Here is a 24200-nt window from a genome sequence, read left to right as displayed (position 1 = left end):
ACCTTAGAAATCGTGCCTCGTTCCCCTTTCCTACCAACCCCCTTTTCCCTCTCCCCTCCCTTAACAGATATCCTCATCCCCATTGTCCCCTATCCCATTTCCCTACCCCCTCCTCCATCTTTCCTCTTATTTATTGATACCCTCCTCTTCCTCTTCCTCCCCAAATGCCCTCTACTCCTCCATTTCCATCTCCCCTTATGCCTTCTCCTTCTCCCCCTCCTCTTCCACCTCCATGTCCCTCACTCTCCCTACTCCTCTTCTCCCTACAATTATGCCCCCTCCTCCTCCTCCTTCTTCTCCCTCACTGGGCTCGGTTTAGCTTACTTTAATAGGTCATTTGTCTCGGTTCAATGCACCCGGACCATTATCAAATTTACTGGTCGCTAAAACGCGTTAATGAGGGCTTAGTGCGTCCTTTTACCGTGAATCAATTATAAAAGCGTTCATTTTTCGGGTCTTTAGCGCGGAAGTCTGTGTGACCCTAATTATATATATATAGATAGAAATCCCATTAACTTTGTACCGGTCTGTAACGTGTTTTGATTAATGAGTCGCCAATTAAATTCGTTCCCGTTTCGACGTTTATTTGTTTGTTTTATGCTTTGGGGAGCGGCAACATTTTTTTTTTCTCTTTAAATATATAGGTAAAAGAAATAATGATAATAATAATAAATGTGTATGCTCTTTTTTTCTTGTTCATGGTCTTATACTCTCCTTCGAAGCATGTCCGAGAATTCCTTTTGAAGTGTAGTCCACTACCTTGCTACCAGAAGTAGTGTTGCCCGTTTTTTTTTTTTTTTCTTATTAACGATAATGAATATACTTGTTCTTATACCCTCCTGACCTGACCTTCCGCTGCCTCCACCGTGGGCTCAAGATAATGATGGTAATGTTGATGATGATGATGATAATAGGAAGAAGAAAATGAAGAGGAAGAAAGAAAACAAGCAACAAGGAAAGCAAGAACAAGAAAAACAAACCACACACACACACACACACACACACACACACACACACACACACACACACACACACACACACACACACACACACATATAGTAGTAAAAATAAAAAATGAAAAAAATAAAAACATCAAAACAAAGATACAAAAGAGAGAGAGAGGGAGTAGAACGAACGAGAAAGAAAAACAGAGATAGAGAGACGGACACACAAAAACAGAGCACCAAGCAATATAACCAGCACCAAAATCTCTCTCTCTCTCTCTCTCTCTCTCTCTCTCTCTCTCTCTCTCTCTCTCTCTCTCTCTCTCTCTCTCTCTCTCTCTCTAAACACACAGAAACAGAGCACCAAGCAATATAACCAGCACAAAAACCTCTCTCTCTCTCTCTCTCTCTCTCTCTCTCTCTCTCTCTCTCTCTCTCTCTCTCTCTCTCTCTCTCTCTCTCTCTCTCTCTCTCTCTCTCTCTCTCTCTCTAAACACACAGAAACAGAGCACCAAGCAATATAACCAGCACAAAAACCTCTCTCTCTCTCTCTCTCTCTCTCTCTCTCTCTCTCTCTCTCTCTCTCTCTCTCTCTCTCTCTCTCTCTCTCTCTCTCTCTCTCTCTCTCTCTCTCTCTGTCTTCCTCTCTATATATAAACAAAATACACACCCTTACGTACTCTTCCCCTCCCCCCGTTTATCGTCCACCGTTGGAATCTTATAAAGCAGTAGGAAATTCATTGTGCTTCTCCTTCGCCGGACGTTTGCGTAAATCCGATTAATGTTAGCCATGGGAGGACTCAATCTCCTCATCACGACGCGCTGGAAAGGGAACAGAAGGAGGAGGAGGAAGAGGAAGAGGAGGAGAAGTTAAGGGAGGAATGAGGAAGAAGAGGAAGCTGATATTACCAAGGGCATTATCGACAGTCTCACTAAAACAATGGAGAGAATAAATAGCACGAACGTGGAATAGGAGAGAGAAAAGGGGTTAAAATAGTTATGCAGAGAGAGAGAGAGAGAGAGAGAGAGAGAGATGAAAAGAAGCAATGATATCCTTAAATTCAGCTCTCCCTCCTCCTCCTCTTCTTCTTCTTCTTCTTCTTCTTCTTCTTCTTCTTCTTCTTCCTCCTCCTCCTCCTCCTCCCAGCGCTGCGGTAGAGCCGGGAACAAGCTGAACAAGAGGGGGGGGAGGGGGAAGGGCCGCCCGTGACCATCTTGCCCCCAAACCTCACGACACTATAATTGGGATGTAAACACAGACCACCGGGGCCTCTCTCTCTCTCTCTCTCTCTCTCTCTCTCTCTCTCTCTCTCTCTCTCTCTCTGGTTCTGTGCTTTTTTCTTTTTTTTCCTTTTTTTCGTTTATATTTCTTCGTAAATAAAAAAAAATCTCGTGTTCTACTTCCTTGTAATCAGTATTATTTTGTTTGGTTTTCTTTTTTTTTCTTTAACGTCGTTGTCATCATCATCGTAATCATATTTCTTTTTCTTCTTTTAATATTCTTGTCTTCTATATATTTTTCCCTCAATCATTTTTTTCTTCTTCTAAAATTCGTGAAGCCCTTCCTCCATTTCTCTTTGTTTTTCATCTTCATTTCTTCTTCTTCTTCTTCTGAATATCGTAAAGCCTTCCATCCCTCTTTGTTCATCAACTTTTCATTCTTACTCTTTGCACCTCCTAATTCTTCTTCCCCCCCCACCACCCACTAGTCCTCCTCCTCCTCCTCCACTTCACGCTACACATCCCATCTTCTAAAGCATGTACTCGCGAGCAAGTGGCGGGCGGAGGCATTGCACGGCGGAGCAGAGCTATTAAAAGGCAGCGAGCGCGGAGGGCGGCGGGCGAACGAGGCGAGATCGAGGTTTTCCATGAAGTGGCAACCCGCGTCTTCATCCATTGTGGCTAGGCTAAAAAGGGAAAGTGGGGGTTAAGCTCCTCTCGCATGATTACCCCTCGCCACACACACATACACACACACAGAGGAGGGCCACCACGCAGGCACGCACACACGCACGGACGTCTAAGCTCACCACCCCGCGCAGGTTAAAGGAATCTTCCGAGGCTTTTGTAAGACTTTAGAGTTTATTACGGAATACTTGCCCGGCCGCTACGTGGGAGGCTAGCCAGCGTGCCTGCCAGCCAGCCGACCATCCCACCAGGTGCTTGCATAGGATTAGAGAGAGGAAGAGAGAGACACACACAGAGAGAGATAGAAAATGAGCACTCGTTGATATACTCAGCAAGAATTCTCTTCTCGCCTCTCCTACACGGTTTATGTATTTCCTGACGTGCGTGTACAAAGGACGAGGCCGCGGCGGTGTGTGATACTACTTTAGTGTTGGCGAAGGTTTGCCGTGTGTGTGTGTGTGAGAGAGAGAGAGAGAGAGAGAGAGAGAGAGAGAGAGAGAGAGAGAGAGAGAGAGACGCAGGAAGACGATGATAAAGAGTTAGTGTTAATGATGTCATGATTAGGGTTGTGTGAGTGTGTGTTTTCTTCCTTTTATCTTTTATTCTCTCTTTCTTTCTCCTTTTCCGTCTCTCCTTTTCCATGGTTATTGTTGTTCTCTTACTCTTTCTTTTTGCTCTTGATTATTATTCTCATTTATCGTTTCCTTATTTATTTTCATTGTTTCTTCCTCATTTTTTTTATCATATTCTTTCATTTACTTCTCTCCTCTACTCCTTATACGTTCTTTCGTCGTTCGCTCTTCTTGCATAATATTTTAGCGGTAAATCAATAAACGAAAAAGAAAAGAAAGAAAAGGAAAGAAAAAGGAAACGGAAAGGAAGAAAGGGAAACGGAAGGGAAGCGAAGTTAAAGGAGAAAGGGAAGAAGGGAAGCAGGGTTGTATTGTACGCTCTTACCAGGAAGAGGGAATATTAAGGTGAGGGGAAGGGAAGGGAAGGGATGGAAAGGGAAGGAATGGGAAGGGAAGGGATAGGAAGACAAGGGAAGGGAATGAAAGAGAAAGGAAAGAAAGGGGAGGGAAGGGAAGGAAAGGGAAGGGAAGGGAAGGGAATAAAAGGGAAGGGAAAGAAAGGGAAGGGAAAGGAAGGGATGGGATGGGATGGGATGGGAAGGGAAGGGAAGGGATGGAAAGGGAAGGGATGGAAAGGGAAGGGAAGGGAAGGAAAGGGAAGGGAAGGGATGGGATGGGAAGGGATGGGATGGGAAGGGATGGAAAGGGAAGGGAAGGGAAGGGAAGGAAAGGGAAGGGAAGGGAAGGGAGTTGTGATCTAGGCAGTGAAAGGTTTCTTGGTCTGATTACCAGTCTATCACCAAGGCTTTATATCATTAAGAGGAAGGTAGATAAATAAAATGATAGATAGACAGATAGATAGATAAACAGGCAGAAAAAAAATGTTCGAGTTAAATCTGAAATCTGCTGTCAACGCTCTTACAACAACAACAACAACAACAACAACAACAATAACGACCCCAAAGTCATTTCACATTCTTCTTCTTTTATATTTATTCTTTCTCTTCATTTTGTGCTTATGTTAATGTCTTTTTCTTTGTGTAAATTCCCACATTCCTCCTTTTTCCTGCCTCACCTCCTCCTTCTCCCCCACCTCCTCCTTCTCCTCCTCCTCCTCCTATTCTTCCTCCTCCATAGGGATTATGCAAATGGGATAAATCATCTTAGCAACGGGTGCCCAGATTACCCATAATACCCAACCTTCGCATACCAAAGGACCCACATACCCACATACACCAACACCCACATACCTACACACCCACATATCTAAGCATACACCCCCCCATACCCAGCCACCCATACTCCTACCAAAACCCACATGCACACCTACATATATACATTTTAAGAACGGAAGCTAATATTAAGAGAAATCAGCTATATATTGACAGCATCCTCTGGTTCTCTCGCAGACGGAAAAAATAAATCATACGTGTTTACTTTCACTCCTAGATAGATAAATTCCGGATGGAGATTAAGGTACCAATATATGTTACGGAGAAATGTACAGTAGAGAAGTATAGATATGAACGGTATACAGAGAACGGAAAAAAAAATCATACGTGTTTACTTTCACTCCTAGACAGATAAATTCCGGATGGAGATTAAGGTACTTATATATGTTACGGAGAAATGTACAGTAGAGAAGTATAGATATGAACGGTATATAGAGAAGGACTGAACCCCAAGTATAGCAACAACAAGTTTTACCAATGGGATAACGAAGAACCAGCACCAGTAAATATGTTGACCTATAAGACTAATGGAATAAAGGCTCTCGTTGCTTTCCATAGCATGTTCTTTTAATCACCCAATCAACGTTAACATGATATTTGAATAAACAAAAGAAACAGACATTTATTTACCTTGCTAGCGGCGTGAAGGCAAGTCCCAGTTGACCTTCGGCTCCCACTTCGCCGTCTCCAATTAGTCGACTGTCAAGGAAAAGAAATAAAAAATACTGAGAAAAAAAGTCCTGGTATAGTTGGGAGAAAAATAAGAACATGAAAATCAAGGCCGATGACATTGCAAGAGTGTTAGCAATAGTAGTTATAGTAGTAGTAGTTATAGTAGTAGTAGTAATAGAAGTAGTAGTAGTAGTAGTAGTAGTAGTAGTAGTAGTAGTAGTAGTAGTAGTAGTAGTAGTAGTAGTAGTAGTAGTAGTAGTAGTAGTAGTAGTAATAATAATAATAATAATAATAATAATAATAATAATAATAATAATAATAATAATAATAATAATAATAATAATAATAATAATAATAATAATAATAAAGAGAAACAAAGAAGAGGAAGAAGACGATGACGACGAACAACAAAACAACAACAACAACAACAACAACAACAGCAACCAAAAATGGAAAAAGAACAAATAACAAATGAAATAAAAAATGGCCCCAAACACGAAACTCAAACACACTAAAAAAAAATATAAAAAAAATATGGCGACGCTAAAAAGTTACAAATATAAGCGTCAATAATGATGAAAATGGCGATGGTGGGAGTTGGATGCGGTAAGGCGAGAGAGCGAGAAAGAGAGAGAGGGATGCTGTGGTCGAGATGGCGGGCGGGCGGGCGGGAGGCTGCTTGTGGCGGCGGCGACAGCGCTGGTGGTGGCCTCGGATTAGCGGGGAGGGGCCCAGTCGTGTGTTTACATACGACTAAACAGCTCAATTCTCTCATAAGACCCCCTACAGCTGTTTAACCTCCCCCCACTCGCCCCCCAATAACCCCCCCCTCTCTCTCTCACACCCTTTTTCCTCCTCCTCTATATATACCCTTCACTTATTCGCTAAAGCATATGATACCCCCTCTCATCTCCTCTCTTCTTTCTCCTCTCCTTTCCTCTCTTTCGCAAAATCCAAGCCACCCACCCCCTTTAAAATCACTATTATACCCATTTCTCCTCTTCCTCTTCGCCATGTTCTTTTACCTCTTCTTCTTCTTCTTCTTTCTCCTCTTCCATCATTATAATCATCCCCCCTTCTCTAGATCACTATTACCTTATCATACTCTCTCTCTCTCTCTCTCTCTCTCTCTCTCTCTAGCTCGCTCGCTCGCTCAAGCTCTGCGGTAGGTAGTGGTTCGGTTGAGTGGAAAAGCACACTGGAGGAGGCTCGGTATATAAGACGCACCGCCAAGCATCCGAAATCTTGCCTTGGCTGCGATGCGTGAACCGGATTAACGTTGCGAAAGGCGAGGATGGATTTTAAGTTTGTCTAGCTTTTTTTTTTGGGGGGGGGGAGGGGTTGTATCTTTAAGTGTCTGTCTGTTTATAAAGTTTGGCTGTGTCTTCGGTTGGTTTGTAGTTTGCTTCTAGTTGTTGTTGTTGTTTTTATCTCTTTTTGTTCTTGTTCTTGTTTTCTTTTTCTTCTTCTTCTATTTGTTTATTTTTTTGGTCAGTATCTCCAAACTGTCTCTATCTTCAGTTTGTTTCTAGTTTTTTTATCTCATCTTTTTCTATCTCTTCTTTTTCTTCTCTTTTTTCATTATTTAAAAAAAAAGGATTCATGTCCACCACCACCACCACCAATAACAACAACAAAAACAACAACAACGACAACAAACCATTTTCAGAGTCATTCATGTATATATTTAACGTGCGGTGAAAAAAAAAGAGCCACTATTAGCGTACCATTAATAAGGTTTCCGCGTCTCACTCTATTAAACGTGAAAGAATAAAATTAAATAGAGCGATGCCATTAAAATTCGTTGATCTGTTTATACTCTCTCTCTCTCTCTCTCCACCACCACCACCATGAAAAGGACATTGCTAAATTAGGTGTTCAACGTCGGGCAACAAAAATGATCCCTTCCTTGAGCAACAAACCCTACGACAAGAGGCTTTCCACCTTTAACATGTTCTCTCTTGAGAAACGTTGCCTCCGAGGAAAACTGATCGAATGTTTTAAAATATTTAATGGATTTACAAATGTGGGCAAATCAAAATTGTTTATGATCGATGACACCTTGCGAACGAGGAACAATGGCACAAAACTTAAATGTAGACAAGTAAATTCAGACTGCACCAATTTTTTCTTCACCAACGTTGTAGTGCAAGAATGGAATAAGCTCCCACCTTCAGTGGTCCAGTGTCACACGATTGACTCCTCTAAAAAACAACCTCGACCGACACTTCCTTCAGCTTAATATTAACAAGAGTAGAAATGCAACGTTTTGGAGCCATCTGATTAATGTAGAATCACTTAAGTTTAATGACAGACCACTAGTCTGGACCATGGGGTCTTTGTGGTCTGATATTCTATGTAAATCTATGTAAATTCTCTCAAATAAAATTGTACGTATACTGGAAGTGTTTCTTCCGTAGAACGATTTCTTTCTCTTGTTTATTTTCTTTCAAGTATTTGCTTTTTTTATTTAATTTCATCTTTTGTGTGTGTTTATCTGTCTGTCTATCTATGTCACTCTGTATGTTTGTCTGTATTAATGTACGTAAGCATGTGTGAAATTATGCCTGTCTGTCTGTTTATCTAAATGTACATGTATGTATGTATGTATGTATTATATATGAATGTGTCTATCTGCGTAAATTGCAATCACATCAGAAAATAAAAAGCATCACAAAACATTATTTTTTTACTCTCCCATTTTTTCTCTTTTCTCGCAGATACAAAGGGTTATGGAGGACACGAAGGAACGAAGAAGAAGAAGAAGAAGAAGAAGAAGAAGAAGAAGAAGGAGGAGGAGGACGAGGAGGAGGAGGACGAGGAGAAGGAGGAGGAGGAGGAGGAGATGTGAGACACGCCTTAGCAGGTCTTTGCGGCCGTAAGCTGTCACCCTGTTCTTAACGCGTCCGTGAGAGGATCAGACCGTCATGCCGCGGGGGACACACACACACACACACACACACAGGCAGCCCCTCACCAATTCATCAAGTAAATGCATAGTAGATTGTTTTGTCTCTAATCTTTGCTGGGGTGCGGGGTGTTGGGGTGGGGGGAGGGAGGGGGGTGGTTACTGTGTGTGTGTGTGTGTGTGTGTGTGTGTGTGTGTGTGTGTGTGTGTTAAGCTTATTCATCCAGTTGTTAATACATTTCTTTCTCCCCTTTTCCGTCCATCCGTCTGTCTGTCTGTCTGTCTGCATGTATATGTGTTTGTGTTTGTATGTGCCTGTACGTGTGTGTGTGTGTGTGTGTGTGTGTGTGTGTGTGTGTGTGTGTGTGTGTGTGTGTGTGTGTGTCCGTCTCCCACACTACGTTTTAATTTCCTTGTGATTTTGACTTTTTCCACTTAATCCTAACAATGAAAAGGAAACTACTTACTCCTCCTCCTCCTCCTCTTCTTCTTCTTCCTCCTCCTCCTCCTCCTCCTCTTTCTCCTATACCACGCAATCCTCCTCTCTTTTCCTTATTTTCCTTAATTTTTCCTTGTCTCTCTTTCCTTCCCTTCCTTCCTCCTCCTCCTCCCAGCATCTCGTCTCCACATGGTTCCTTCTCCACTAAAATTCCCTACATATCCTTTTTAGTTTCCCTCTCCATCCTTAAAACTATAGCCTCTCCTTTTCATCCTACTTTACTACACAATCACCACCCCCCCCCCTCTCTCTCTCTCTCTCTCTCTCTCTCGGTATTTCCCTGGGACACACCCTCGACTTCTAATCCGCGCCAGATACACATCAGAGTAATGAGTCTAACGCGGGAGGAGATGCTCGTCAGCTTACAAGCCATGATCCCCACTCTTCTTGCTTATTGTTCCGTCTTAAGAGGGGACAGGTGGGGGAAGGCGGAGGAAGGAAGGAGGGGAGCGAGGGAAAGAGAGAGGGCAAGACGGGAAATAGAAAAATGAAGGGGAGTGAAGGAAAGAGAGAGGGGGAATAAGATAGAGGGAAAGGAAAAGGATGGGTATGGAAGAAGGAAGGAAGGGAACAGAAGGCGGAGGAAGGAAGGAGGGGGAAGGAGGGAAAGTGGGAAGGCAAGACGGGGAAAATAAAAATGAAGGGGAGTGAAGGAGAGGGAGAGACAGGTAGAGGAAGAGGGAATAAGACACTGAGAAAGAATAAGGAGGAGGGGGGATGGAAGAAGGAAGGAAGGAAGAAGGATTAAGGAGGACGAAGACTAGATAGGGATGTGGATGGGTGTAACAGATGGTGTAATAGATAGATAGAGAGCAAGACAGTGGAAAAAAGGAGAGGAATGGAAGAATGAAGGAAGGAAGAAGGGTTAAGGAGGACGAGGAGTAGATAGGGAAAAGGATGGATGCAATAGATGGTTTGATTTGTTGTTTTTGTTGGGAGCGGTTATTGAGGGGGGGGTACTCTCTCTCTCTCTCTCTCTCTCTCTCTCTCTCTCTCTCTCTCTCTTTTTCCTTATATACTTTTATTAATCCTCTCACTCCCTCTCTCTTATCCTTCCCTTTTCACCTTTTTCCCTCTTCTCTTCCCCTTCCAACGGGTGTTTCGCTTTCTCTAATCCTCTTTTTCTCCTCCTCTTCCTCCAGGAGGGTGATGCAACGGAGGGAAGGAAGAGGAGGAAGAGGAGGAGAGAGATTAGCGTATGCAAGATCACATAAGCAGCATCTTAGTCATAATTTTTCTCTCTGTAATATTACTAACGATGATTGACATACAAGACGGACGCGGTGGTGGCTGAGTGGGTGAGAGATTCGAGTCCTGGATGTGGTTAGACAGAGCAAGGCAGTTCGAATCCCCCAATCCATCCGTATCCGATCTTGAAATACCCTCAAAAAAGTCAGAAAACTCAAAACAAACCTGATGAGGAGTTGGGTTAAAATTTTACAGATAAGACAAAAAGGAAAAAACGACGCTGATTTTGATAATGAATGAATGGTGATAATAATGTTCGTGTATGTGTAATCTTTTTTTTTTACAGTAAAGGAAGCAGCTCAAGGGCATACAAATAAATGAGAAGAAAAAAAGCCCGCTAATCACTGCCCCTATTAAAGAGAGAGAGAGTATAGAAGAGTGGTCAAAAGAGAGGTCAGTTTCGGGTGTAATTCTATGGCAAAAAAACTAAACTAAAGTAAACTGTCGGATGAAAAAAAGTACGTAAAATAGTAATAGAATAAGCTGTCTTCTGCAAACTATATTTTTTCTTTATATGATTTAAAGTGATAAGCAGAGAATGACGATGATAAGTGAGTGTGATCTCTGAAACACACACACACACACACACACACACACACACACACACTCTCCCCTCTCGCCACACACACTCGTAATGCAAAATAGTACATACACCATACATATTTTTCACATAAATGGACATAATCCCATCTATGGAAAAAAGTGTTTCGTAATTACCACTTATATCACGTTTAACTGCACACTGGTATGATGGGAGTATCACATATTTATATTGCTTTGACTGCGCTAAAGCCGTGATATGGTTTTTTTTTTTTGGACGATCCGCATAATCTTTGTAAATCCGTCATCACTATACATATGGAAACGGGTAATTCTGTTTATTTATATTCAACACGCATAATAACATCTCACTACTTAATTAAAACGTATAGGTGTATGTATGTATGTATGTATGTATAATGTATGTAACTACCAATCTCTATGTGTCTACCTACCTACCTACCTACTTACACACACACACACACACACACACAGAGTACAGAGCGATTGAAAAATTAAGGAAGTGGTTGAATTGTCTGATTAATTACTTAGCTAATGGCCAAAGTAGTCGGAAATTAACATGCAATTTATGGAGTGATCGCAGTAAAGTAACCGCTACCACTGGGGCCAACGGGCGGCGATACACTTCAGTTAAACAGCAAAAAAATAAAATAAAATGACCATGAATTTAGTTACTTTGTCAATTGCTTTTTCACATCCAGCAACTCGTAAATCAACAGGGAATCATGCAGGCAATTTAAGTAAGCACCACTGCCGGAAATTTTAGGTTACGTTACTTATATATTGTAGTTTCTCGGTAGACTGTAATGTGTGTGTGTGTGTGTGTGTGTGTGTATCTGAACTGTCCAGCCAAGAGATATTTTGGGGAGGGGATCCAATGGTCTGAGAGGTTAAGACTTGCTTGATTGCTTGACTGATCGACTGACTAGTGACTGATTAAATGATTTACTGACTTATACAATCATGACACCGCAACTGCAATGGTCATAGAGAGGTCAAGAAAACTGAGCAGCGAATGAGGACTAGAAACCGAGGCACAAGAAGACTGAAAAACTCGAACCGGGGACTGAATGGAGACTAAGGGCCGTATTTCTAAACATTTCGTCTCCAAAGTTCACCTATTTGACAAGGCTTTCCTAGGAGTTTGAGGCATTACCAGAAGTAGTTTTATGACCCTGGTGGTAGTCTGACTCTTCTTCTGTGCCGTGAACCTAAAGAACCACTCATTAGAACCCGATTGATCTCCTCTTTGACCTTTAGAATTAGTTGATGTGAGAAGCCAAAGTGTCTTATAATATCGACCTAAAAGGCACCAAGAGAACACAGAGACAACAAACGGGGGAACCCAAGATCAAAGAGCAGAAGGTTATGGAGCTACAGAACTCATGCCAAAACTGAGAACGACGAACTGGAAGGCAGGTGGACTGAAGACTTACTGAGCGGGTTGAAGAAGGGAAGAAAAAGACGAGTCAAGAATGCCTATATGTATACGATCTAGTCATTGAAGGAGGAACAAGATACCAGCGGGAGACGGGCGGGAGGAGGGGAGGAGGATCGCAGAGGGGATGGGAGGGGAAGTTAGGGGAAAAGCAAGGTAGGAATGAAGAGAGAAAAGGTTGCATGCATTGCCACGGGTGAGTGAGTAAGTGAGAGAAAGAAGAGAGGATGACGCGAAAGGTGAAAAGTGCATGGAAGGAGTAAAAGAAAGGATCGCTTGGAGATATAGTAGTAGTAGTAGTAGTAGTAGTAGTAAGGGAATAACTGAGAAAACAACAACAACAGGAGGAAGGAGAGAAAGTATAAGGAGTAGAAAAGAAGAAAGCGAGAGAAAGAGAGAGGGTGAGAATGAGGGAGAGGGAGAGAGAGAAAGATAACAGGATTGAGGGTGGATGGATTGCTGAGGAGGGGAGAGACGGGAAGAAAGGAAAGAAGAGAAAACAAGAAATCCAGTTGCAAAGAGCGAAAACCACGGTGGTAACCAGGGATAGAGAGGGACGGGGAAGTGCATGGAGGCAGGCAGGGATAGTGGACTGCGGGAAAGGCGGCGTTGAGGCAGGGCTGGAGGCAGGGAGGGAGGCAGGGAGAGCGACAGGCAGGCAGGGAGGGGCATGGCCTTCCCGGTAGTTACAGCTCGTGGTGCCTGGCGTCCTCGGGGTATCATGGCGGAGGGAAAAACGTTAATCCGAGTGATAACCGGCTCTAAACTCGTCCCCTTTTCTGCACATCATTTCACGCTTAAATCGATGCTCTTCTAATGCTCTTCCGAGGGATTTTGGCCGTGCGTCTGGGCGGCGGAGAGGCGAAGAGGACGAGTGCTGCTATAATTGGTTACCACTTTACTGACTCCAAGCAACAGGTAATCCGTGGAGCGAGGACGAGGACTGCCAGCGCCCCGGACAGACGGACTCCAGCCATGGCGTCGGTGGTCTCAAGGGTGCAGGTTGCGAGGCGGCTCACGAGGGTTGCGTCTCTTAGCTGGCAACGATGGCGGTCGTCGGGTAAAGGCGGTAATCCGAGGATAATCCGCCAGCGTGCGTGGGGCGACGCCAGGCTGCCATATAGCCGCGACACACCCACAATTATTGCTGCGTTTCCACCGCCCCACGCCCTCTCCACCGCACAGGCCACGCCAGTGCATGCCTCTGCAGCGCGGGGCGAAAATGGCCGCCGAGCAAGGCAGGGGGAGGCGCAGAAAACGGGTCGGGCCTGTAAAATCTGTGCCGTGGCCGCGTCTCCCGGAGTATTTCGTCTTAAGCTGATTGGTCGGCCCGATAACGTGGGATTGGTTGGCTAATCCCACCGCCGGCCTCCCCGCCAACCAACGCGACGCGCTCTTACACACGGCCCCGCACCCCAGCCCCCCCTCGACCCCCACTCCTCTGCAAGCCCCAGCAAGCCCTCCACGGCGACTCCAGTTCGTAATGGCCCTCTCCCTCCCTTTCTCCCTCACCTCACCTCTTCTCTCCCTTTCTCTCTCTCATGCACTTTCGAACTCTCCTCTAAGACCTTTTGCGAGTCTTGAATCAACCAATAAAATAAGAAGTGTAGATCCTTTTAATTCATTCCTAGGGGGCTTGAGAGAGGGACACACACACACACACACACACACATACACACGCACATAAAGATAGACCTGACTGTTGATGAATCCGCGGGACTTAGCTTGTATACCTCGCCGTCGGGTCCCCGCCACCACTACCGGTTAATCTTTTCATTGATATTTTAATTAACAATGTGTCTACCAATCGCCCCGCTGGTCAAACACCGTGTAATGACAATAGAGCCGCTGTGAGAAGCTCCGCGGGTGGGACGGTTTTGTGGGGAGGGAGAGGAAGGGATGGAGGGAGGAAGGGAGGGAGAAGAAAAAGGTGGATGTGGGAGGGGGGTGAAGGGGGGTGGGGAGGTGTTTAGACTGGCTGCTTGTGAGGTCTGAGAACGGAGAATGACCCCCTACCTCCCCCCCCCCCCTCATTCCCAATCTCACAATATCACAATCACCCCCACGAGTATCACCTCCCATTCACTCTATCCCCCCCTCCCTCACTACCACTATAATCACCCTCCACTATACGTCGTCCATAGCACCCCCTACATCACTATAGAATCACTCTGTACATACATTCAACCTAACCCCCCCCCCCCCCAACAACCCCTTCTTAACCTCCCAACCCCACACCATATAGCACACTAACACTAACCAAACCAACCCAGCTACCACCACCACCATCACAACCCTCCCTCACCCTATCCAATACTACAAAACATCCCCTTTACACATACAGGATCCAACCCCATCCTCTCCACACAGACGTAGCCTTGCAATTACGTGGTTTAGAGTCATCTCACGTCATCTTACGCCGCTGCTAAACCGTCAACTCTTAGGGCCGGTCACTGCATACTACACGGAAAGGCGGGATGAGGGGCGACGGGTGGAAGGGAGAGGAGAATGGAAGGAAGAAGAGATGAAGGGGAAAGGGGACTGACAGGAGAGAATGGATGGAAGAAGGGATGGAAAAAAGGGAGGATAGGATAAGAGGGGAGGGAGGGAGATAATGTAGGAAAGAAGGGGTAGAGGAGAGAAAATGGGGATTGATACGGAGATTGAGGGTAGAATGAAAGGGATCTGAGTGATGGAAGAGAGTGGAAGAAGGGAGAGAATGGAAGAGAGAAAAGGGATAGATAGGGGGGAAGGGAGGGACGAAAGGGACTGGAGGAGTGATGGAAGAGGGGATAGATGGGTGTATATAAGGAGGGAAAGGATTGTAGAGAAGGGAGGGACAGACGGATTATAGGAGAGGAGGAAGGCAGTGAACGACCGTACGAGTGGATGGCGACAGAGAATGCATGAAGGGAAGAAGGGGAGAGAAAAAGGGGATTGATGGGGCAAGGAAGAGATGGATATTAAGATATTTTTTTATCTTCCATCTTATTCCCCCTCCTAATCACTTTCTTCATCCTTCTCTATTTTCCTTCTTTTTTTTCTCTCACTATCTTCGGACTACCCACATTTGACCCCTGAAAACTACTACTATCACCACTACTACTACTACTACTACTACTACTACTACTATCACGCTTACGTTAATCCTCCACACATACAAGACTTTATAATTCCTTCTTTTTTTCCATCTCTCACTCTCTATCATCTTCGGACTACCCACATTCGACCACTGAAAACTATACTGCTATCACCACCACCACTACTACTACTACTACTACTACTACTACTACTACTACTACCAAGCTTACGTTAATCCCCCACATATACAAGACTTTATAATTCATGTTCTCAGCTCGCCACATAATTACTCTCACCCAAGCTCAAATATTAAGCAAGTAAGTAAGCAAACTCCCGAGATGAAAGGTCTACGGGGGCTATTTTTATGGATTGAAACGTAGTAGTAGTAAGGCTTAGGCGTAGCACGAGGCATGGTATTTTCTTCTTTTTTTCTTCCTTTTGAGTTTGATAATGAAACGTGTGTGTGTGTGTGTGGGAGAGAGAGAGAGAGAGAGAGAGAGAGAGAGAGAGAGAGAGAGAGAGAGAGAGAGAGAGAGAGAGAGAGAGAGAGAGAGAATCTATTCGTCCCTCCTTCCATCCATCTATCTCTTCACTCTCTCCTTTTTTTTTGTCCTCTTCAATCCCTTTGTCCATCTCTTCCCTCTTACTTCCACCCCATCCATTCCTTCTCTCATTCACAACCTCTGCCTTTCTCTCCATTCCTCCACCCTATCCATTTCTTTCCTTCACAGCCTTTGTCTCTCTCTCTCTCCTTCTCCCCTATCTCTATCTAGTTCCCTCTGTCTCAACCTAACCCAAAATATAAATTCAGGAGTATGAGAGAATTCAAATGAAAGCTCTGAGAAAGGAACAGTTAATGTATGTCCTGTCCCTTTCCCCCGAGATAAAATCGTGTTTGAAGTACACTACTGCATCAAATAGGTGTATCTTATGTTCTTATTCTATGACACTTTTTGCTCTCACAACAAATAAGTATTTCCAAAGGCCACAAAGGAGATTAGTCAGATTCTCATGGGTGTTTTTTTCCACATTCACGGTGCAGAAGTCTTGTCTTGTCAACCTATCACTTGGCTCATAAAACTACCCACGGACATACTCACACAACCTCCACGAAAATCATATCAAATGCGGGTGTGTGGACCCCAAAACGTTTGAGAGGTTGGGCGTAACACACACGGCATAACCACCAAAATTCCTGTTATGTAGCCCTGGGGGTTTGCATACCTTCGAGAACCCCTGGTATAGCAAACATTAAATAAATAAATAAAATAAATAAATAAATAAAACAAAGGAGCTATGTCATTAGTTCTTAGCACTACACGAACTTAATAAATACCTTCTAAATCTAGCGTGCAAGGATCAGGGAAAGGCTGAAGCAGTGGAGGTGATGCAAGCAGGTCTTAGTGTTAGGAAAGCTGACTGCCAGGCTGAAAGGAATAGACAAATAATTAGGAAAGCAAAAAGTTGACAGATCACGTGCAATGACAGCAATACAAACCCACCTTGAAGCCTCTTCATGTATCTAATGTATGTACCAATCACTGTGCAGCACATTATAAGGTGAGACACTTGAGTTTCATTATTTTACAGGAAAGCAAGCAGCTCAAGGGCAAAAATAAATAATGAAACAACACGCTAATCATTGCTCCTATAAAGAAAGTAGAAATGAGTGGCCAAAAGAGAGGTCAATTTTGCAAGAAGAGTCTGATGTGTTAAGCTCATGACTTTCACTCTCCTCTAAGTATCATCATAAATTTAACTTTCCAGAGTGCCGTCCGTCTCTTCAAGCACACAGACATCGTTTTTTTCTTCATTTTAATGGCAAAGGGAGTAGTTCAAGGGCGAAGAAAAAAATGAAGACAAAACAGCCCGCTAATCACTGCTCCTATAAAAAGATGTATAGAGGAGTTGCTGAAAGAGAGACCCTTGCAGAGTCTATATTTGGCCAACAGTGCACCACACATCAACCAAAGCTGTTTAGACACTTTTTGTTAGTGTCCAACCCTAACAAAACTAAGACACCAAGGGCCAGACTCATAAAGCCACATACAAGACCCGCTGTTGGTAAGTCTTCTGGTCCAATCCCTTCACACTTAATGTATAGAGGATTATAAAAAAAAAATATGAAACAAATTGTATTCACTTAAAAATATATACATACACCTAACACTTTTCATTAGTCTGTTATTCCTTTCTTAGAGCCTGTCTACTCAATCTCATCAGTGGAAAGAATGACAGTTAAATATAATATTAAACTCCACACAGAAAATTTGGAATTCTGCTTACTGTCCGGTGGAACAAGTTGGAAATGATGCTTTTACTTCATATTGCGCCAAAGTTTAAGGACAACCAATAAATAATAATGTTTAAGTCCTAGAGGAATTGGGACTTGATGAGAGATGACCAGTAAGAGCTGAAAAAACAACAGACTAGATATAGATAGATACCTGTTCCATATCTTTACTTGCAACACACACACAGGCTTTATCGGGATCCATGGTGCAGCACAGCATTAGTCCGTGATCTTTGCCGCCACAGTAGGATGCAATGGCTTGGTGACGGCCCGACGTGATAATCCCAGTCTCAACCCTGTGCCTCTCTGCCCAAGACTCCTGGACCCAAAAGAAGATGCTGAGGAGTTGATAGGGTGGCCACTGCCTGGAGAAGCTGCTAAGGGACTTCTGAAGGGTGTCTTAACAAGGGGTATAGATGTTCCTGATGATGGAGATGAAGGGGTCGGGGTTTTGGTCACAGGCCTCTTCACTGGTTTGGTAACACTTGTAGTATTCTTGATAGTGGAGGTGGCTTCCAATGGTGGTGGTTTCTGTGATGCTGCTGGGACTTTTGACGGAGGTGCTAGGGAGACTACAGGAGAGGCCACGGTGCTTCTTGCTGAGGGAGGTGTTGTGGTGCTGGTGGGGTTCCTGGCTGTGTTTTTTCTTGCCGGGGGAGGTGTTGTGGTGCTGGTGGGGTTCGTGGCTATGTTTTTTCTTGCCGGGGGAGGTGTTGTGGTGCTGGTGGGGTTCCTGGCTGTGTTTTTTCTTGCTGGGGGAGGTGTTGTGGTGCTGGTGGGGTTCCTGGCTGTGCTTTTTCTTGCTGGGGGAGGTGTTGTGGCATTGATGGGGATTCTAGGGGCAGTATTCTCCTTGGAGGACCGGGAACGGATTGGTGGAGAGGACACTTGACAAGGCGATTTGTTCTTCTCTGGGGTTTTAGCAGATGATTTGACTATGCTAGGTTTTGTCTGCCTGGTGGTCTTGGTGGTTTTCTTTGGCTCCTTTGACTTCTGCTTTTTCTTCTTCGGTGATGGCATGAAGTCGCTTGCCTCAGAGGCCTCCGAGTCAGTGTTGTTGTAGCCAAAGCCGTCAAAGCCATCCGAGGAATCACTGTCTGCATAGAGGAAAGCGTGGAAAAGGAGAAAGAATGGATATAATGTACATTGCCTTCACAGCTGATTAACCGCTTTTGTTTACTCTTTCTTACTGAAGACAAAAGCTCAGTTAGGTTGGACAGGAAGAGGTGGCATGACCAAACTCAGAGACTTATTTCTAGCATCCAGGACTGGCAATGCAGCATTGTCCTACCAAGCTGGAATTTTCTCCATTGTAATCTTACTAAATGCAATGATTAATGGATAAAGACAAACAATAATACATTCCTCCTTTCCCCTAAACAAAAAAGTATGTACTATAGGGAAATGGTCTCAGTAACAAACGAGGGTACAAGTATGTGAAATGTAATAGTTTTGTGGATAGTATTAATGTTCAACTTTTATTTTCACATGTTAGACCTGTGAAGATGTTCCACCATATTGCTTGGTTTTCCCCACTGGAATCAATGAAGGTCACGAAGTTAATGCAAACCATGGAGTGCTGTTTTATCAGCATTTGCACAATACAGGTGGTAATAATTTACTCAAGAGCTGTTTAAAAAATGGATATTTACTGTGATGTGTGCAAGTCTTCATGTTCCTCTGCATGCCATGAGATATGACTGGACAGGAGACAGCATCTACAGCACATGAAGTCAAGGGTGGGGAAGGAGCCCCCCCTTAACCCTTCAAGCCCAGGACATAAATATGGTCACATGGCATTATTGGGCTCTCAGTCCTGCTTCTGCAGTAAATCAAATCATTGCTGCATTTAGCTAATAAATCATGTCATTGGCCTAGAGCCCTACAGGGTCTAAATGTAATTCATGTGAGATTAACTGCTATAAAAGACAGAAAGCATGAAGAAAATAATTACCTTCTTTAAAATTCACTGTCTTTCTTGTTCTCTTCAATCCTAGGCCAGTTGAGGTTGATGGCTGGGGCTCCATCAAGTCAGTGCATTGTACTGTTGAAGGTGGTGGTGGTGGTGGTGGTGCTATTACTGCTGCTGCAGGTGGGTCTGGAAGCCTGTCTTTCTCTTCCACACACTCAGGGGCACCAACTTCTTCAGGGACAGAGGAGGAAGCCTTTCCAGTAATCTCAGAGTCCTGCAGGGGCACTGAGCAGCTACCCTCAGCACTGTCCCTCTGAAGGGGCTGAGGGCTAGGTGCTACATGAACATCTAAACCTGTTCCTTCCTCCTCCTCAGTGAGTTCCTTCACTTCAGGTGTGCTGGTCATGCCTTGAGTGGAAGCAAGTTTAGAGAGTTCTAGTGCAGCTTCCAATTCTTTCTGAAAAAAAAAGAAAAAAAAAGATGGATTGCAGAATCTGCTTTTAGTGGTGAATGACAAGGCTGAAGGCTAATCAAAACTATGAAAAAAGTGCCCTCAACACACAGCTCTCATAAAGACAGCTAAAGACGCCACAGAAGATATACTCTGTAGCATCTGATTGTCAACTGAGAAATAACACAGAAAGATTCAGAGTCAACAGTAAACATGTGGATGACTGCAAAAGATCATTAATAAATAATGGAAGGAGTGCATGAGAACAGAACCCTGCAGATTTCAATCAATTATTGGGATAATAGAAAATACCATTGTTTCATATGTTCATGACTTATTTTTGGCCATGAAAACTGTGGTTGAAGCTACAAAGATGAAGACTGAGGAGAAGAGAATGTAAAACCAAACAAAAATATATATACTCTCAAAATGAGCTATGAACTGAGGATGTGCACTGGGTGTGTGCTGGAGGATATTATGCTCCTCTAATGGCTGACGGCCAGTGTAATGCATCATTGGCACTAAACAAGAGATGTATGGCTTATAGTCATTAAGTCAGACTGGATGCCTCCATGGTGCAGTGGTTAGTGTACCTCGCTACAAATCTGCGAGCCCAAATCCTGGCCTGGGTAGTCAGCAGGGCAGCACACCCAGCTGTCCATCCTCCTTTTTAGGCTGACCAATAAATGGGTACCTTGGGAAACCTGGGGAAGGTAAACTTTGGTAACCTGGATATAACACTGGCCCTGTGTCCCGGGGTAATGGATTCTCACCCACCACAGGCACAAGGGCCAATGCGACAGAGATGAGCACCACAGCAATGTGGAGCTAAAACCTATACCTCTGGCTTTACCTTTACCATACTTCAATGATGTCCACTGTAAATATGGCTGTTCCTTTCAAACTATCAAATCTATTGAAAAGTAGATTGAAGGTGAAAAAAAAATTAAGTGATAATTTCTAATGATGGCTCTTCAGGGGCAAATCATTAAAAAAAATGACCTCTAATTAAATGCACAATAAAATGTACCTGAAACATCTTCTCTTCGAGGCTCAATCTTGGCTTTGGATTCCTGCGGCTTGGAGACACTAATGGGGAGCCAGAGGTGGCGCTTACTGATGAGTCATTGAGTCTCTGGGAGTCAGAGGAGTCACACTTTGAGTCACTGCTTCCCGTACTCCTGCCCGAGTTAACTATGAACTCCCCATCTCTCCTCTCTGACCTGTGTCTTCTCTCCTTGTCATCCTCTTTCCTCTTCCTCTCATGCCTGGATCTGTGGTCATCCTTCCTCTCATTGTCCTCCCTCTTATGGGTTTCTCTGTGCCTATCTTTATCCTTCTTGTGTCTCTCCTTGTCTTTGTCTTTGTGTTTTTTGTGTTTATGTTTATCCTTGCTGTGCTTTCTCTCTCGGTCATCCTTCCTATCTTCTCTGTTCCCTTTCTCTGCTTGCTTCTCGCTTTTACTTTTTGATGAGGGCTTGAAGTCATCATCAAAGTCATCATCTGAAAGCAAAAATAACATGAAGTGCAGGAAAGGTCTGTTCATTCATTACCTGGTACTCCTAATTATGTTCTCAATAAAATCATACATGCACCACCAGTAAAGAGACGTTCTCTCTAACTAAATGAGCTCTTTCTTTGTGGATTTTTATTATACACTGCTGCCTTTTATGTGTTTTAAGTCACCCTTTAACCTAAAATAACTGTAACAAGCAGTCTTCATACTAGTACATTTAATAAATTTGTAAATTCTTCCCCAGTAAAGAGCCTTTCCATTTAATAAAGTGACCTCTTTCTTTGTTGATTTTTAGTATAAGTTACACACTGTCAAACACTAATCATATATGTCTTAGTTTTGTATATGTATATTATTTTATAATAAATTGGACTGCAGAATCAGATATTCTTACCATCAAGGCTGGTATTTGCAAAGTCTGTGTAGCTTACTGGTTTGTGTGTCCTGCAATGCAAAAACCATGTGCATGTATATATTAGTAACACCAAACTGAGGCAATGGAAAAATATAGCCAATAGGGTATCATTGGGGTACGTTGAGGTACGTAAAACAATGTGATGTTATTTCTGTGATCAACATAGAATATTAAATCTGAACACTGTTTACTATAAGTGTCTGAAAAATGTTAATTCAATACAATAATCCAATTCAACACTTGATACTTAAAGAAAATTAGTTGTAATACATTGTCAACATTCTTGGAACAAACATCTTGGGCATACTCAAACTAAAATCCTGCCATAAATTTACTATAAGGGGACGGTCCCTGGGTGGAGCGGAGACAGATGGGCAGTCTCTTTACACCCGTGCCCCTGTCCACCCAGAACTGAGAGCGTACCGATGTAGCATGATACCAGCATCAGATTCCATCCCATCATGTCTACGTATGTGCAGAACTCAAGGTTTACTATCACAATGTTGATATCCTTGTTTGTAGTGGTGGGCACGGTTCTGCTAATCCACTAACTGCTAATTAGTGAAGCTAATTTTTTCCGTTAGCTGATTGGCGTTTTCGCTAACTTTGGAAACAGTTTGCGGACCAATTAGCTTCTGCTAAATGTATTTCCTCCTCGGCAAACTTAAGATCACTAAAAAATTCATACAGGTTTGTTCTTGTCCATTGTGGGCAAACACAGCACCGGTTGAGCCACATGGCACAATAATTCCAAGGCTTCCACATGAGGGTAAATTATGCCTTAAAATAGGGTAACTGAACAATTATTAGGGAAACTTTTATTTTGTATTTTAGGGTAATGCATATTCCATTTCCAACTCTTTGAACTCCAGATTTAATAACAAGAATTCAATATTTTCCACCTGACAAGAAATAAACTTAAAATAATAATAATAATGTGTCAGATATGGAAAAAAGTACAAAATGCATAAATTTGCAGGAGATTTTGGGTAAAATATACGGATTTAGGATAAACTGGAGGCTTCTTTCTCTTCTCTTCTTGTTGTTGCTTGTTGGGCTAACTATATCTTAGCTACAACATATGGAAATTTCAGGTCACTAGGTCTGTTTTTAAGGGATTTAGAGCCAAAATACAAAACCGAAGCTAAATCCATATAAAAAAGTTAGCGGCTAGCGTTAGCTTTCACTAATTTCTCCATCAGTTTAGCGGTTAAGTGTAAGCAAAGCTAACGTTTTAGCTAGTGGATTACTAGTTAGTGAAGCTAACTTTTCAGTTAGCGGTGCCACCACTGCTTGTTTGTCCGAGGCAAGATGGTGGCAGTGCAGCAAGCTAGTTTTCATGAAAAATTGGCTAAATTCAAGGCTGCCATGGACCCCATAGCTCAGCTACTATTGAATGGAGAGTATCCCATAAACCTGACCTTAAGTCAGAAGAGAACTCTGGGGAGACAGAAGGACAATCATATGATCAAAGGTAAGCTTTTTATAAGCTATTAAAAGACTGCAGTGAATGAAATGGACAAAACAGCAAAGCCAGTAGATCAGGATGGGACAAAATTTGACAACGGGGCGGAATTCGCCGCCACACCGGTTGTCAGGCAGGGGTTGTGTCCCACCCACCCTGCCGTGGCGGATAACCCAGGGATGCACACCCACGGTCCCCAAACCCAGCATCAGCCAAACGACGCACTAATGCTCACGGAACTATGAAGCTCAGCATGTTGACAGCCTTGAGAAGAGGCACCGTCTTACGAGCACTGCCCCCCTCGCCTCTTAGGGAATCACTGGGCGAGGTGTGTCCCTGCCAAGGGTTTCATTACACTCATGCTGCCCACTGCCTTATTTAACTCTAATTCACCCGCTGTATCATGCAATCTGCCTGGCTACTCACCTCCTGGACTCATCGTCTTCCATTATCTTCAGTTTCGCGGTATAAACAAAAATATCAAATAAGAGTTTACAATATATATAAACTTTGATCAATAAATATGTAAAGACCTTAAAAATATAAATCGTTATATTTTTATAGTGTATTTTATATTTTATCTTCCAAGATATTGGATATTTATTTCAATATTGTTAGATTAACATTCCATAAACCATAGATCTACTTTTCTTAACTTTGGCCACAAAATTATATATTAGAATGCGCACCGAGGCCGTGTAGGAGGTGTCGCCTCTGCTGCGGGGAAGGAAGAAGGGGAGAGAGGAGGAGGTTAAAGGAGGAGGGGGAGAAAGAGAGGGAGGAGGTTACAGAAGAGAGGAAGAAGCAAAAGAGGGAAGAAAGACGAGAGAGAGGGAGGAAGATGTAACAAGAGAGAGAGAGAGAGAGAGAGAGAGAGAGAGAGAGAGAGAGAGAGAGAGAGAGAGAGAGATCTCCGCCCACAGCCCAGAGTACGTGGCCTAGTAGCGTACCTTGTGACTAGAGCAGACTAATTATCGATTACTATGTCAGATAAATACTTAGTACGTAGTGAGGATCACATATAAGTGTAGTTCAGAGATCCTTTAATTCCTTCCTTCCTGATTGTCCCCCGTCGAGGCACGTCT

General features: G+C 43.4%; 1 protein-coding gene across 4 annotated transcripts; it reads right to left on the bottom strand.

Annotated features, from left to right (window-relative positions):
• Positions 1–17185: 17185 nt before the first annotated feature.
• On the bottom strand, positions 17186–24184 carry LOC127000499 (uncharacterized). 4 transcript variants are annotated; one of them, XM_050864225.1, is made up of 7 exons: positions 24066–24184; positions 23542–23567; positions 21630–21679; positions 20750–21222; positions 20313–20423; positions 19311–19725; positions 17186–18453 (listed from the first exon to the last, which is right to left on the bottom strand). In XM_050864225.1, exons 2-7 carry the CDS (start codon positions 23562–23564, stop codon positions 17576–17578), a joined length of 1950 nt encoding a protein of 649 aa, XP_050720182.1. In that variant the 5' UTR covers positions 23565–23567; positions 24066–24184; the 3' UTR covers positions 17186–17575. The 4 variants fall into 4 exon arrangements, with proteins under 4 accessions (XP_050720182.1, XP_050720186.1, XP_050720183.1 ...); XM_050864229.1 differs by lacking the exon at positions 20313–20423; XM_050864226.1 differs by lacking the exons at positions 23542–23567; positions 24066–24184 and adding an exon at positions 23351–23507.
• Positions 24185–24200: the final 16 nt, after the last annotated feature.

Source organism: Eriocheir sinensis, chromosome 2 (assembly GCF_024679095.1).
Source record: "Eriocheir sinensis breed Jianghai 21 chromosome 2, ASM2467909v1, whole genome shotgun sequence".
In the NCBI taxonomy this organism is placed as follows: Eukaryota; Metazoa; Arthropoda; class Malacostraca; order Decapoda; family Varunidae; genus Eriocheir; species Eriocheir sinensis.
This window is presented reverse-complemented; position numbering and strand designations above follow the sequence as displayed.

Excerpts from the sequence above, each read along its gene's own strand:
- LOC127000499 (XM_050864225.1), bottom strand. The coding sequence starts at position 23,564 with ATGGAAGACGATGAGTCCAGGAG. Across the intron at positions 21,680-23,541 it reads GAAGACGATGAGTCCAGGAG|GACACACAAACCAGTAAGCT; the intron begins GTGAGTAGCCAG and ends TTTGCATTGCAG. Across the intron at positions 19,726-20,312 it reads GCTCGCAGATTTGTAGCGAG|AAAGAATTGGAAGCTGCACT; the intron begins GTACACTAACCA and ends TTTTTTTTTCAG.